Here is a 16,889-nt window from a genome sequence, read left to right as displayed (position 1 = left end):
ATAGATAAATTTCAAAAACCCATTTTTAAAATGGTTGTTAGTGTATAATAAAAATGTACTTCTATTTTTAAAAAAATGGTATTTTAAATAATATTTAGTTAATAAAAAATAATTGAATAATTTTCACTCAGCAAAATATTACTTCCAACATCATCCAATCATTACTCCCAACACCTTCCACACAATCACCCTCGTTGGCATTGACTCCGTCACTTTGAAAAACAAGTTTTCACCTCCTTTTGTAATGCAACAATCACTACAAGAAAATCATCAATTAGAAACCAATTTTTAGAGACCAAAATAATTAGTTGCAATAGTAACTAAATTAGAAACTATTTTAAAAACTAAAATAAAAATTGGTTTCTAAATTAGTTTTTATTATTGTTAAATAGTTTCTAAATTGGTATTTAATTAGCAACCAAGGTTTTAACTACCAATTATTTAGTTTCTAAATTTGGTCTCTAAAACTATTTAACAATAATAGAAACCAATTTTGATTGGTTTCTATTTTATGTTTTTTCTTGTAGTGAATAAAGATGTTATAAACTTTTTCATATAATAAAGATTGACTCTGAATATCATTTCCTACATTTTTATTCAAAATATCATTCAGAAGAACAAAATAAAACGGAAACAAAAAAACCTATCACCCATACATTTTATACGTATACATTAAAAAAAACTACAAAAATTAAACCAATCACTAAAACTACAACTTTACAAATTGAAGTCGATTTAATATAACAGCTTTGGTTAACTTTGTTAAAAAAGTTAAAAGAAAACTTTTAGGACATGTCTATTTGGATAATTATTTAAAGTTACAATACATTTTCATACCACTTAAATAAAAGTGAATATAGATTTTTTTTTGAGGAAAAACAAGTGTATTAATCCAAAAGGATAAGATATTCTAACTTTTATATGTATATGATGTGACGTAAGAAACTTTTATGATCACATAATCTAAATTTGAATGATAAAAATAATTATAAACATCTAGATAACAGTATAAGAGGGTGATGATGATTGAGATATTACCAAAAATTATATACAACAACAAAGATGTAATATTTCTAACCTATACAAGAACAATAGAACAATGATAAAATATTTTATTAACAAAGATATTGATTTTTACTTGGATTTATTAATAAAAATTTAACTTTTTGATTTTTTTGTAAGACAGAAATTGAATATTTTAATTTAAGTACTTTTTATTTATTTAAACAGTATCTAAGTTATTCATTCTATACAAAACTTAAAAGTTATTGGTTAAATAAACTGAGAATTATATTAAAAAGCATCATTAACTAAACATAAAAATTAACCGTCCTTCATATAGGTTTTATTTTAATTACATAAAAAAATCAATTCAAATCGAATTATATTAATATTTTACCATAACTTTGACTGATTTTTTTCTGCATTATTTTATAATAAATTTATTATAACATAATTAGATATCATTTAAAAAAAAAAATTATCAAGTAATTTTTATTATTAATAAATAATTTTTAAATTAATATCTAATTAGCTATCAAAATTTTAATTACTAATTATTTATATTCTAAAGTTAATAACTAAAATCTTGATAATTAATTAAATATTAATTTAAAAAATATTTATTAATAATAAAAATTAATTTAGATATTAATATTTTTTTTAAATAATATTTAATTTAGTTAATATAGTAATTAATTATTTCTTATTTTTAAAATTAGTTTTTATTTAATAATTTTTTTTAGTGAAACTCAAAATAATAATGTAAGGAAAAGTATTTAAATTATTGATTACCACCTCTTCTTCTATATTTGATAACTTTATCTTTTTCCATCTTCTATATTTATATTTGAATGCATTTGAGTTATAAACTTTATTTGTTAAGAACATTCATGAATTCAAGTTGTTTCAACATTTGTAAATTATTTAAATTTGACTTTTATCATCAATTTCTATTTATATAAAAATGAATCATCACATGAGAAAAGTTACTTATTGTCATGCAACTTGATAATTGCACCACTATAAATGTGTCTACCTAAAAAAAAAATGGTCCACTATTCATACACTTACCTTTTTCTAAAGAAAAACGTGTTATATATTTATCCACCCATCGCACTAAATTTTCATTACATAAATCAAAATTTAAAATTTTAGTTATTATTAATTTTTATTTTTAATGACTTCCTTAACTTAAACAAACTAAAACTTGAAAGTTTTATAATTAGAGAGACTTTAAGTGATATACCTAGTTTTTTCAATTTCAGAGTAAAACATAATTTATCAAAATAGAACTAAATAACATTTATTTAAAACATAATTAAATAATTATATAAAGAGTTCAATAAACTTTTATAACAAATTATTAAGTGGTCGATTGTTCTAGTAACTATGTTACTTATAGGCATATTCTTAGAAGTCACAAACCACATCAAATAAAATTCTAATGAATACTTAAATTAAAGTATAAATTTAGCAAGGTTTTATATTATTAACTATATAAACATAAAAAGCTTTGTATGAGAAATATTTTTCACATAAAAAATTATGTTTTAAAACATTTTAAATATGTTTTCATTTGGTAAATAAATGAGTTTTGATTTTAATTCTTATAAATATTTTTTTTTGAATGGGCTAATGCTTTGCATATTTGGAGTTGGGTTCAACACATTTTTCTTACTTATGATTTCTCTAATAAGGATGATATTCTTTCTTTTATTAAGAGTGATGGTAATCCGTTGGTTAAATTGGTTAAGCTAGCTGTGATAACTTTTTCTATTTGGATGATATGACGTATGAGGAATTATACTCGTTTTCAGGATAAGATTGAAGTTTCTATGGCTATTTTGGTTATTAAAGATTTAACTTGTCTAGTGGGTAATTCGTCTAAAACTTCAATGAAGAATGATATGTTTGATTTCAATGTGCTCAATTTTTTTGGTATTAACACTCGTACTGGTAAAGTTCTACGTCCTCTTCTTGTTAGATGAGAGTTTTCTTTACCAGGCTGGGTTAAAATTAACACTGATGGGGCTGCTAGGGGTTATCCAGGTCTTGGCGCTTGTGGAAGTATTTTTCGTGGGTGTATGGGGGAGTTTATTGGAGCTTTCTTTGTGTTTCTTGATGTTCAGACTGCTTTGGTTGCTGAATTTTATGGAGTTATATATGCTTTGAAGGAAGCTCAAAAGTTGGATCTTACTAATGTCTGGCTGGAATGTGACTCTGCCTTGATTTGTGTTGCGTTTACTACTAGGACAAATGTTCCTTGGATGTTTCGTAATCGATGAAATACTTGTCTTAATTATTGTGGAAAAATCAAGTTTAAGGTTACTCATATTTTTCGTGAAGGGAATGCATGTATTGATAAGTTGATTAATTTAGGATTGATTCATAAAAAATCCTTTCATTGGTATAATAGACTTCCATATAGTCTGTTCTTAGAATTCTTTATTAATAGGTATACTCTACCTATGTATCGTTTTTGTTAACATATGAGTTTTGGTCTAGTCCTCCCATATTTTTGTATTTTCTTTCTTTTTCTTTTTTTTAATAATATTTTTTGTTTATGTAATAACAAATGATTGTTGTTACTTGATGTGTCAGCCTAGCTGATATGTCAAGTAGCATAACATGAAAACTTTTTATATTTATATAAATATATATATATATATATAAATATAAATATATATATATAAATATAGTTGTAATACTTAAAATTTTGTAAGTTTTTTGGTTTTTTAAATTTGAAAACTTTGAAAGGTCTTTAACATTATGTATTTGTCATGTAAAAAACGTGAATACATGTGAGTTTAAGATATTCGATATTAATAAACATGTGCAATATTTATTTAGACTGCATATTCAATTTATAAATATTTTTGGGAAAATCTTGATATGACTATTTTTTTTATTTGAGGAAATTAAGATAAGAAAATTTATTGTGATGGTGACAAAACGTGAGGTGGTCCTCACCATTTAAACAAAATTGTGGACAACACCAAGTTACAATGAAATCGAGGATAACGTGTTGCTTTTTCTTTCGTATATTGAAAAGCTTTTGCTGTTTTTCTGTTAACATAGTGTATAGAAACATTTTAGAAAAAAATAGAAAATAAAAAAAAAAAAAAAAAAAAAAAAAAATAAAAATATATATATATATATATATATCCTTTTTTTCATGATTATCCTAACTTAGTTTTTTAGTGGTCCGGTCGATATTATACAACTATACATTTCCTTCTATCCATTCATTTATTACTACATTACATGTCTTCATTATCTTAGGAGACTTTTATCTTACTACAACTAAATATCAAAGGGTTAAGTTTAGTTTGTTTTAGTTTGATTTGTTTTTGTTTGAAAAAGCGAGACGAGATGGATTGGTCTAACTAAGTTATACGAGTTGGAATTGGTAACTCATTTTGTCATAAGATGAGTTGATTGACTAACCTGTTATTTTTAATTTTTTTTAAGAAATTTTTTTGTTTGTTTGTTTTGAACATATATTTATTTGGTAACTCATCCCGTCATAGGATGAGTGTTTAATGGATATCGTTTGATGAAATTTGTTTGTCTTCTACATATGTTCAAAGCGTGTACTCATAATCATTGTTATATTTACGTAGTTAGACTTTGTGCTATTTTGTTACATGGTTAGGTATAGTTGTACTTAGTTTATATATGCTCGACCTTATTTAAATAGTTCAAAGTTGAATTTATACGTGGTTGTGTAATTTGTATTCACCATCCATGTGATTTACTCTTTCCTATTCTCCATGAACAAAATTATGGAATATGTTTATCTTTTCATACGTGTTTTTCACTTCGTTCATTAAATCATCTAATGTTCTTTGTGTTTATTTATGAATTTCTTTATCCGAATTCCTCCAACAAATTGGTATCAAATCTTCATTTATATTTCATTTGTATTCATAGGTTGGTGGTCCTTAACCAAGGCTAGTCTATTTTGTTTGTTTCTTTTTTCATTAAGATTTTTTTAGGAAGATGACAAACACAATAAAAATTGGTAGAACAATTTTAATTTGTGGCGCATCAAGATGTGTGCTCTACTAAAAGAACAAGGAATCTGGAAGCCTCTATTTGGCACAATTTCACATATGGAGGAGTTTTTTCTAAGAACTCAAGGAGAAAAATGATTCTTTAATCCTTTTGTCTCTCTCGGACGACGAAGTTCTTTATGAAACAATGAATAAAGAATTTATTTTTAAGTTGTGGTTGACTTGGAGAAGTTGTTGCAAACTTTGCTTGTTAAAATTTTTTAGCATACCAATGAAATAGGAAACTTAATTAACCAATATTTATCATTTAAACATATCAAATATTCCTCCAAAATAACTATTAAATTAATATCATGTTAAGTATTAACCATGAAATGAAAATACTCTAAATATAACTTGTTTTTGTTCGGAGAAGGATTGACAAAGTTCAAGTGCCCTTTCCATCCTATTATGTATCGTATTTAAAGGGAGAAATCCTTTATGTTAGGGATGGTAATGCAAGACAGGTCATGCAGGGTGATATGTGAATCGATAGGAAAAAATGCGAGGAGGATTAACTATTTTAACCCGTTGGCTTGTCCTGCATAATTTACAATCCACGAGCCATGTACGAGACAGGATGGGCCAACCCGCATAACTCGCATATCTTAAAATTTAATTTCAATCCCTAAAAATAATGCACAACCAATCCTCAATGTCGTTCCTCCTCTTACGTACATCTCTTGCCTCCCAGGACAATTACTGCTTCATAATGAAATTTTTTTATGATTAATGAAATTTTATTAAGATACATTTATATCTATAACTTTTATAAAGAAATTTTCCTTATGCAGGATGACCACAAGCCTGCGAGCCAACGTTTATGTGAAGCGATCCAACCCGCATTGTCATTCCTACCTTAAGTGCTTCATAATGCAGTTTAAGTACTGAAAAACATAATTGAGAAGCAAGGAATTTAAGATACAAAAAAAAAAAATGAGTTATGGAATCAAATAATTTGATTTTGTTTCACGAGCTCCTAAAATTTTGGTAACAGAACGTCCTCCCTATCATTCTCATTAAATATTTTGAAGAGATTGCCCTAAGCCCAACATTTCGTCTAGAAGGTGACTTACTCTTAAGGGACTCAAATATAAAGAAAAATGTTATTGCAGGACTAAGCATCCAAGGAAAGGAATCTTAGTCAGTTGGAGGCATGTGACACATGTCATAGGATAAGAAACGAAGGGACACACATAATAGTGAGAGAAAAAGTAGAGTGACTACTTGATTTAAGGATCATGGAGGGGGAAAAAGGGTATCGTGTATTGAATTCTCTTTCTATATTATCCTTTTTGTTTTCTTCTAAAGTCTCTTAATGAGTGTGAGTTGTGACTCTCTTCTATCTTTATATTCATATTCTTAATTTGAATGATATACACATAGCATATCCAACTAACTAATTTATTTTTGTTTTACACATTTATTTGTTTTTCTCTTACCATTACACATGCCTTCTTCACTACATATTTTGGTCAGACATAAATCAAGTTTGAGAGACCAACTTCATCCTTATTAAGACATACTCTTAAATCCAAATGATATATAACTTAAAATTATAATTTTGACAACTTTATTAATATCTTCATGTTGATAAATATTTAGATCATTAAAATTATTTATTTTTCTCGTACAATTCTACCTTAAGGTAGTATTTAGATCATTAAAATCATTTTTTTTCTCGTACAGTTCTACTTTAAAGTAAATTTATTGTGTTCTAACCTATCTTCATTGGAATCATACCCATCCTCTTAAAAATTAAACATAAACAATGAAGATTTACATTAAAATGCATATACAAATCGTTAAGAGACATACAAAATTTGATATGATAAAACGCAAATCTTAATTTAAAAATTATATTCAAAACAATCATATTTTATCAATAGCATATTTAGGTGTGTGTAACTAAATTACTTTCCTATTTATCTACATCCACCACATTAAAACACAATAAATATTGGTTTACCAGATATCTTTCATATTTACATCAACTCAGCAATCACATTTGTATGATTCAGAAAATTAATGTAAGTGAATATACGAATCAAAAGAAAACATATTTTATTATATATAAAACTTAGGTACGAGAAAATGTGGATGAATATGTCTTATAATTTAAGAAAATGAGACTCACCTTCGTACACTTAACAAAAATGTTGATAACTTTTATCCACCTCAAAATTCTAGTTGCACCCTCTTTGTCTAAGTCAATGTGCTTGAGTTGAGGAAAATGTATATTTATGGGGTGCGTAAGAAAAGTATGGGTCGCATGGGCCAGGCCCAGGCCCAGAATTGGTTGTTTGAATGAAGTGAGTGGTGGAGTGCGTGAAAAGAGAAGAAAGAGAAGAAGGAGAAGAAGACGTTGACGAAATATTGGAATGCTTTGTAAAAGAATGTTTAGTTTATGCGAAGTTTGAATACTGAAGTTCGGTTAATTTAAAAATGTGGGAACCTTATCTCATACAGTTAATAAATGTTTTTCTGATTTAAAGGAAGAGATATTAGAATTGGTAACGTTTGGAACAGTGAGTGGAAGCGGACTTTTCAAAATTTGAAGAAGAATTTGAAGAATTTGAAGAAGAAGATTTGGAGAAGACGAAGATGGTGAGAGTGTGAATTGGGGAATCGAAGGAATTGGGGAATCGAGAATCGAAGAGATCGATCGGTGAATGGGAGAGATGGTGTGGGAGGGAGTTATGGAAGTAACCAAGTGGGCGCAGGATAAGAAGACGGACCCTTTGCTGTGGTCAATTCAGGTCAGCTCCGCCCTCAACTCCGCCGGCGTCTCCCTCCCTTCCGTCGACCTCGCGCACCGCCTCGTCTCCTACATCTGCTTCGACAACCACGTCCCACTCGCTTGGAAGCTTCTAGAGAAAGCCATGGCGGTTCGAATCCTCCCTCCCTTGCTCGCCCTCTCCCTCCTCTCCACTCGCGTCCTCCCCCACCGCCACCTCCACCCCGCCGCCTACGCGCTCTACATCGACCTCCTCAACCGCCACGCCTTCTCCCTCTCCTCCCACATCCACTTCCCCAACTACCCCAAGGTCATGGCCTCCATCCACCACGCCCTTCGCTTCTCCCAGGCCTACTCCTCCCACGACCCCCACCCCGGCCTCGTTCTCGTCCACTTCCTCTTCACCGTCATCTCGCAGCTTCTCGAAGCTTCCTTGGACGACGAGGGACTGCTCCAACACAAGCCCCGATGGATCGCCAGATTCCCCGATCCCGATGTCGACAACATGCTCATCGACGCCCCCTCCAACTTCACCAAAGACAGCTTGCATCGCAAAAACACTGCCATGGCTATTGAGACCGTCTCTCGCTTTCTTCACCACAAGCTCACTTCAAGAATCCTCTCTCTGGTTCAGCGAAACATGTAAATTACTCCTTTTAGCTGCCGCGTTTGTGTTATCACGCAACACCAAAACTTGTTATAGTCAGAATTGAAGTTGAATTAGTTATGCTTATTCTCAAGCTGATTCTGATTAGAGAACAGTGACAAAAATACCTTGAGAACTGTATTTGTTTAGGTTTTCGCTGACTCGGTGCATGTTTATTTGTAGGCCAGCGCATTGGGGACCTTTTGTTCACCAGCTTCAGAGGCTTGCCGCGAACTCGACAGTGTTGAGGAGCTTGAAGCATGTCACTCCTGACTCTCTCTTGCCTTTGAATTTTAACTCCGCTCCTGGGATTAAGGCGTTGTCTTCTGAATGGAAATCGACACCCAAGCTGGAACTCAATGCCGTCATGGCTGGCTCTTGCGCGGTTCAATCTTGTAATGATAATTGGTCTTCTCTTTGGCTTCCAATTGATCTTATCCTTGAGGATGCAATGGATGGAAATCACGTGGCAGAAGCTAGCGCTGTAGAAGTTCTTACCGGTAAGCATAAATTTCAGTGGCGCAATGGTTACTGGACTTACGGTGAATCTAGCAATGATAAGATATTTTTTTTTTCATGCGTTGTTGAGCTGCTTGGTTGAAGTGATTGTTGGCTTATTGCAGGGTTGGTTAAGGCTTTGCACGCAGTTAACGGTGCTACATGGCACTGTGCTTTTTTAGGTTTATGGATTGCAGCACTACGGCTAGTTCAAAGGGTAAGAGTTGATCCAAGCAAAACTAATTAACAAGAATTTGCTGTAGGAGAGATTATTTCTTCCATGAGGGAAAAGGGGAATTCCTGAAAGCAAATGCAGACTAGTAATTTCATATTTTGGGCTGGGACAAACATTTTTTATGTGTGGGAGAGAGAAAGAGAGAAACTGCTTGATGAACTTAGCAAGTGTAAGATAAGAAGTAGTCACCCAAAAAACATAAGATATTGCAACATATCTGTTATATTTTGATTCTTTTGGTCGGTTTACATTAAACTGATTTACTGGTTCTATACAAAATGCAATTAATGATTCTAATTTTCGATGCTATTGGACTCTGTTCACTTGTTTTAAGACGTATATATTCCCCCATTTTTTAGGAGAGGGATCCAAGTGAGGGTCCAGTGCCTCGCCTTGATACCTGCTTGTGTATGTTATTGTGCATTACTACCCTTGTAGTTGCCAACCTTATTGAAGAAGAGGAAGGGGAACTCATTGAAGAAGCTGAACGTAGCCCTACAAATCAAAGGATGGACAAACAGGCTTTGGGAGAGCGTCGTGGGGAATTGGTTATCAGCTTACAGCTATTGGGTGATTATGAAGATTTACTCACTCCACCACAATCTGTTATTTGGGGATGCAATCAGGCTGCTGCCAAGGCTACTTTGTTTGTATCAGGACATAGTGGATACTTGGAATATACGAATGTGAATGACTTGCCCACCAATTGTTGTAAGTAATTGCTCTTACAATATGAAACTCTAGTGGTGTTTGGTTTGGTTATAGAAAGAACTCACAGCTGAAGGCCCTAATAAAAGCAGACAACTTAAAGAACAATTAAAGCTCCTTTGTTCATTTGTATCTTTTGTACAGTTACAATTAACATGTAAGGATATTTCATGATTAAGAAAATGACAATGTAGGCATACTAATGAGTGCAAACTGGCAACATGGACCAAATACGGGTCTGCTTTCATTTATACTGTTAATTGTTCCTTAATAAATTTCAAGGCCATTCAACCTAACCTTCGCTCAATGTCTATCATGCTCCTGATATTTTTTGTTGTCAATGATCAAGTTTTCTGTTTCCTTCTGATTATTTTGCTCAGATGTGGTGGTCTCGTAGGGGTATATTTTGTGTTTGTCTTGGGCCCTTGATTAAACCTCTTTGGTTTGAGAGTGATAGCTCATCATGTGTTTTCTTGCAGCTGGTAACTTAAGGCATCTGATTGTGGAGGCTTGTATTGCCAGGCATCTGCTTGATACCTCAGCGTATTTCTGGCCTGGTTATGTTAGTGCACCTTTCAATCAGCTGCCTCATAGTATTCCTAACCATTTACCTAGCTGGTCATCATTAATGAAGGGATCACCACTGGCTCCTCAATTGGTTAATGTCTTAGTTGCAACTCCTGCTTCTAGGTATGCTGCTACCTCATAATATTTCTACAGTCATACATTACATGTGCTCTGTAGGAGTGCTATTTCCACATGGCAAAGCAGCATCGACAACTCAGAAAATTATTATCTTTGTCTAGTTTTTCTATTTCACTTTTCCGTTTCCTTTTCAGTTTCCTTTTCAGTTTCCCTATGATAATCTAATTTTTTTTACAGTATTTATTCTGCTGTCTATCTCTCTGCCCCCCCAAATAAGAAAGGAAAAACAAGATTTTATAGTTACAGAAAATTGTGTTATCATGAATTTTTTTGCTGTTTCTTTTTTAATTTGTAGTAGTCTTTAATGTGGTTTGCAAAATACGTAGTAACACAGCAGAGTTAGTATTGAAATACCATAGATACACTGCATATATTATTAAAGAGTTGTTAAGGAGTACCTTGCTTAATTCAACTTGGGCAAGGTAGTAGCATGTCTATTGGTTTATTACTGCCCCATCCCATGTATCTTGGATAAAGGACCCTATTTCATTTGGTAAAGAAAACAGAAAATTACTTGTTTCAGAGGCAAAGTAGAAAGGCATACATAGGTATTAAATAGAGTCACATATTCAAAGTATGCATAAATGTGTTTTTGAAAGTGGTGGCTGTCCAATTGGCTGTAATATGCTTGGGCTTCAGTTATACCTTTCTGTTTCCTGAAGTTTGGGGTATCAGATGCTCTATTTTGTATATTTACCAGTCGTAATGCAACTGATTTTAAGCTCGTGGATGTAATGGAAGCTTAGCAGAGATCGAGAAAATATTTGAATTTGCAATCAATGGCTCGGATGATGAAAAGATATCTGCTGCTACCATTCTTTGTGGGGCATCTTTAGTACGTGGTTGGAATGTGCAGGTGATCCCAAACACCATTTTCTTTTTTATTTTCATTTTTGTTTTATTCTTTATAATTCATTTTGTTTGCTTCCCTTCCTTTTCCCTTTTTGATTTTTTACTTTCATGATTATAATGATTATCTTTGATGCAGGAACATATTGTTTTTTTCATTGTAAAGATGCTTTCACCTCCAGTTCCTCCTAAATATTCTGGGACTGAAAGCTATTTGATCAACCATGCTCCTTTGTTGAATGTCCTTCTGGTTGGAATTTCATCTGTAGACAGTATTCAGATATTCTCCCTACACGGTGTGGTATGTTCTGATTTAATATAGCAAGTGGTCTACATTCTTTTTTCACTCAAAAGAAAAGGGAAAACTGATATGAATGAGATAAATGCTTTTGAGAACAACCCTCCCCTATGCATACAGACAAGGAAAATTTAAAGCGCTATCAATAAAAGATGATTTTAATTATTTTTTTTCTTTCCAAAGAAATGATTTGTTAATAACTCTTAAAATTTGGGTTTAGGGTTTAACCAGCAAAACTAGCTTGTAAGAAAAAGATTACCCAAGCATTATAAGGACTACATTGAATTTATCTCTAGTTGGGCGATTTCAACAATCAACCCTTGATGGTCAAGACTAGACATCTAGAATGTGAACAAATGTGGGTGGCCCAATAGCGATACCCCTTCATGCACAGGAATAGACAAATGAGTGACCCAACGAAGGATCTATATTAAATTCTGATATCGTCTTAGAATATGTGCTTAAGGCCCCGGACCCAAATCCTACAAAACTGGTTTTAAGGTGAAGAATGTCCAAGTCTTATAGTTACATTGGTTATATCTCTAGTTTATGTTGGATTAACATGTTCCTTCACACTTAGGACTGGACATCTAGAGTGAAGACAAATGTTGGTGGCCCACTAACATCACCCATGATGCCTAGGAATAGACATTTAGAGTGTACGCAAATATGGTAATCCAATAAAAAATCTGGGATATGCTTCAATACCATATTAGAATTAAAGTTCAGGGCCTTACTCAAGCCCCATAAAACCAATTTGTAAGGTGAAGATTGTTAGAGTCTTATAAGAACTACATTGGTCCCTTCCCTAGTCCATGTGAAATCACAATAATAACTATTGAAGCTTTTAGTTTGTTATCCTATTCTATGCAGTCATTTTACTTTCTTCTTTCAGGTTCCGCTACTTGCTGCTGTGTTGATGCCAATATGCGAAGCTTTTGGATCATCTGTTCCTAATGTCTCATGGACTGCTGTTACGGGTGAAAAACTCACTTGTCATGGAGTGTTCTCTAATGCATTTATTCTCCTGCTGAGATTATGGCGGTTTAATCATCCACCTGTTGAGCACGTGATGGGTGGTGCAGCAACTCCAGCATTAGGATCACAGTTAGGTCCTGAGTACCTTTTATTGATTCGGAATTGTATGTTAGCATCCTTTGGGAAATCACCAAGAGATCGAGTAAGTTGTAGAAGATTTTCAAAAATGATAACTTTTTCTTTAGAGCCTTTATTTATGGATTCCTTTCCAAAATTAAACATTTGGTATCGGCAACATCGAGAATGTATTGCATCCACCTGTTCTACTCTTGCACCTGGGGGGCCAGTTTCTCAGATTGTTGAAGCGCTACTAAGCATGATATGCAAGAAAATAAATCGAAGTGCTCAGTCATTGACACCTACAACTTCAGGAAGCAGTAATTCATCTTGCTCTTCATTGGATGATGCTCTGATGAAACTCAAAGTGCCTGCATGGGACATCCTTGAAGCAACTCCATTTGTTCTTGATGCTGCTCTTGCTGCTTGTGCTCATGGAAGACTCTCTCCCCGTGAATTGGCTACAGGTTTGCCCAGTTCACTCATGGATATATTCAAGCCTTTTTTTTAATTGATTATCATTAATAACTGTTTTAGGATTATACTGAGGCTTTCATGTTTTAAAATGTGAGAATGTCAGAGCTGTGGAATAAAGATGTCCTGTGAAAAGATCAAATATTGAACATGACTCATGATTCTCGGAATAACTTAGCAAGTGAAAAGATTGATTACGTGTTTTTTTCGTAAAAGTGATATTGTTCTACCAAAATCTCATGTAATTTTTGTCTCATTCACTTGATTGTCCTTGTCCACTTGTCAGTGAAATAAATAGTGTTTGCTAGGAGTTGGGAAGATAGTTAAGAAAGTTATTATACTTAGTTGGAGGAGTTAGTACTTAGAGGGGATTTGCAAGGTAAATAAATGGAGGAGGATGCAAGAGAAGAGGCACCTTCTCTTTGCATGTCTAACTAAAATTGAGGAGGACCTAAAAGAAGACTTGGACATGTGTGTTGTCCTGCTCCTACGTTGCTCCCAAATCCAGATAGGTTTGTGATCACTAGTCATGTAGTTTGTGTACTCCAAGTATGGGTATGTTTGGAGTGCGTGCCAATTGTCTGACAAAATCACTAGTAATGCAGAAATTTGCAATTAAGCTAAAAAACCATAAAATTATCTAACAATATTAGAAGGTATGTTTTAAAAAAAATTAATCTTGGTAGTATCTTCGAAGAAGAAAGCTAGGCCTAATGCTAGGTAAATCCATGCTTCTTTAAGTTGTCATAGATTAACTTATTGGAATAAATGTACATTAATATAAAAATTGTAAGTTTGGGAATTCATTGAAGTGGGTTGTTAATGTCTTATTTTTTTAAGTTTTTCTTATGCTGTTGTTTGCTTAGTAAATCGTCTGCCTGATTTTTATCTAGGTCTCAAAGATCTGGCTGATTTTCTTCCAGCAACTTTGGGAACCATTATAAGCTACTTGTCAGCCGAAGTCACACGGGGCATATGGAAGCCTGCTTTTATGAACGGAACTGATTGGCCAAGCCCTTCTGCAAATTTATCTATTGTTGAGCAACAAATTAAGAAAATTCTAGCAGCCACAGGTGTTGATGTCCCTAGCCTTGCTATAGGTTTGTCAAGTTTACTTTCTTTCTTTAGATGAATTCCTCTTTGTAAGTTCAATTTATCTGTTCCTGGGTGATTGTTGCAGCATTTGTCATTTTCTCCGCATAGACCAACTAACCTGTCACGTTTCTGCATATTCATAGTTATTTTCTAGAAGTAGCTCGTGAGTGATGAATAAATTCTCAATTAGCTACGGGCTATATGATTGACATAGAAATATCAACTCATTGTTTCCAATTTTTGACAAACCGTGTTTTCATTTTCTGTTTATATGAATCAGCCAAAATGAAGTGAACGTTTTCTATTTATGTTAGAAATATGAGAAATATCCAATGATATCTTATAGAATATTTGAGTATCTTCGATGATCTCATAGGACTTGTTGTAAATTCTTTTATATTTTATGATTTGTTTTCTTATTTAATTAGAATCTTTATAATCATAGGGATATTTAATTAGAATCAAAGTTATTATAATATGATTTATAGAGATATCATGTTTTTATAGGAATAAATTTTCTATAATTATTTGTATCTATTTATCTTGCATAAAATTCCTTTCTGTAGTCCAGACAGTTTTCAGCATCTCTTGTATTTTTTGTTCTATCTTTCAACAAAATCGATCAGTTGACACTACTTCTTTAACTGCTTCAAGCAGATGGAAATGCTCCAGCTACACTTCCTTTGCCATTGGCAGCTTTTCTGAGTCTCACAATAACATATAAACTGGACAAATCTTATGAACGCTTCGTTGTTTTGGCTGGACCATCTTTAATTGCCCTTTCTTCCGGCTGTCCCTGGCCATGTATGCCCATTGTTGGTGCTTTGTGGGCTCAGAAGGTGAAGCGTTGGAGTGACTTTTTTGTATTCTCTGCTTCTGCAACTGTCTTTCACCACAGCAGGGATGCTGTAGTTCAGCTCTTAAGAAGTTGCTTTACTTCTACCCTTGGGCTTGGTTCTGCCTGTATTTATAACAATGGTGGTGTTGGCACCCTCCTTGGTCATGGATTTGGTTCTCACTTCTACAGAGGGATCACTCCGGTTGCTCCTGGGTTTCTCTACTTAAGAGTTCACCGGTCTATTAGAGATGTCATGTTCTTGACAGAAGAAATTGTATCTCTTTTAATGCTTTCGGTTAGAGATATAGCCAATGGTGGGTTGCCGAAGGATGAAGTGGAGAAGCTAAAGAAGACAAAGTATGGAATGAGATACGGACAGGTTTCTCTTGCTGCATCAATGACACGTGTAAAGCATGCTGCTCTTCTTGGGGCTTCGTTTCTTTGGATATCTGGTGGTTCAGGTTTGGTTCAATCTTTGATTACAGAAACTCTACCTTCCTGGTTTTTGTCAGCGCAAGGGTCAGAGCAGGAAGGGGTAGAACCTGGAGTTGTGGTTGCTATGCTGAGAGGTTATGCACTTGCGTGTTTTGCTGTACTCGGTGGGGCGTTTGCCTGGGGTATCGATTCTTCATCACCAGCATCCAAAAGACGATCAAAGGTTCTTGGGATTCATTTAGAATTTCTTGCAAATGCACTGGATGGAAAAATATCTCTTCGCTGTGATTGTGCCACCTGGCGTGCGTATGTTTCCGGGTTTATGAGCTTGATGGTGAGCTGCACGCCACTGTGGATCCAGGAACTTGAGGTGGGTATATTGAAAAGAATGAGCAACGGATTAAGACAGATGAATGAAGAAGACTTGGCTCTGCGCCTACTTGAAATTAGAGGGACAAGCGTAATGGGTGAGGTAGCTGAAATGATCTGCCAAAGTAGATAGTAAGTAAGGAGCATGGTGCATATGTGATGCTAATACCAATACCTAACGGATTTTGATACTCATTTCAGAGGGAAATGGAACTTCATTTGCTACTTGCTACCATTTCTGTACATAGCAATGTAAATTTCATAATTTTGTATTATCCCATTGAATTTAGAGCAGTTACGTTTAGGTAGCAGTATGAATCTTTCATCATACTATGTATTACACCAAATATTATCTTAATGTGTACCTGTACCTGTACCATTAACAGATTCATGAAGATTTTTTCCAATACTTTTTCTCCCTAAAAAACAATGGTATGAATTGTGTTGTTAGGAAAATGTTACTGTTTTAAAGAGATGATTTGTTTGATCACAAAATTTAATTGAGATATTACTTTTGAAATTAAGAAACAAATTGTGTGAATTAATTTAGTTTAAGATGGTTATTAAATTTTAAGTTTATGACATTTTGATCTCCGAATATAGTTTTTTTTTTTAAATTAACAGCTAGATAATTTTGAGATTAATTAGCAATACTAATTGAAAAAATAAACAACTTGATAAGTTGAGAAGTCATATTCACCCGATGCCCACATACGAGAAGAAACACCTAAACCAAAAAGGAAGATAGTTTCCTTTGATTTTTACTTTGACAGTTGAAAACCTCCGGACTCAAAGAAACGTTTGTTTGTGTGTGAAACTGTTTGATTTTTTTTTTAGGTGAACACTCATC

General features: G+C 33.3%; 1 protein-coding gene across 3 annotated transcripts; it reads left to right on the top strand.

Annotated features, from left to right (window-relative positions):
- Positions 1-7,391: 7,391 nt before the first annotated feature.
- LOC137836645 (mediator of RNA polymerase II transcription subunit 33B) lies at positions 7,392-16,512 on the top strand. 3 transcript variants are annotated; one of them, XM_068645318.2, is made up of 10 exons: positions 7,392-8,436; positions 8,624-8,940; positions 9,064-9,155; positions 9,533-9,884; positions 10,361-10,571; positions 11,328-11,442; positions 11,575-11,736; positions 12,629-13,295; positions 14,196-14,402; positions 15,055-16,512. In XM_068645318.2, the coding sequence occupies exons 1-10, from the start codon at positions 7,730-7,732 to the stop codon at positions 16,170-16,172; spliced, it is 3,948 nt and encodes a 1,315-aa protein (XP_068501419.1). In that variant the 5' UTR covers positions 7,392-7,729; the 3' UTR covers positions 16,173-16,512. The 3 variants fall into 3 exon arrangements, with proteins under 3 accessions (XP_068501419.1, XP_068501418.1, XP_090157519.1); XM_068645317.2 differs by having other exon boundaries at positions 7,395-8,436; positions 15,052-16,512; XM_090301393.1 differs by having other exon boundaries at positions 7,576-8,436; positions 11,309-11,442.
- The last annotated feature ends 377 nt before the right edge of the window (positions 16,513-16,889 follow it).

This window comes from Phaseolus vulgaris, chromosome 4 (assembly GCF_051622355.1).
Source record: "Phaseolus vulgaris cultivar YP4 chromosome 4, ASM5162235v1, whole genome shotgun sequence".
NCBI classification, from domain to species: Eukaryota; Viridiplantae; Streptophyta; class Magnoliopsida; order Fabales; family Fabaceae; genus Phaseolus; species Phaseolus vulgaris.
The sequence above is the reverse complement of the archived record's forward strand: the minus strand, read 5'-3'. Positions and strand labels throughout refer to the sequence as shown.

Bases quoted from the DNA above. Each gene is read 5' to 3' on its own strand.
- LOC137836645 (XM_068645317.2), top strand. From the start codon at position 7,730: ATGGGAGAGATGGTGTGGGAGGGAGTTATGGAAGTAACCAAGTGGGCG. The intron at 8,437-8,623 runs GTAAATTACTCC...GTTTATTTGTAG, and splicing joins TCTCTGGTTCAGCGAAACAT to GCCAGCGCATTGGGGACCTT. The intron at 13,296-14,195 runs GTTTGCCCAGTT...ATTTTTATCTAG, and splicing joins TCCCCGTGAATTGGCTACAG to GTCTCAAAGATCTGGCTGAT.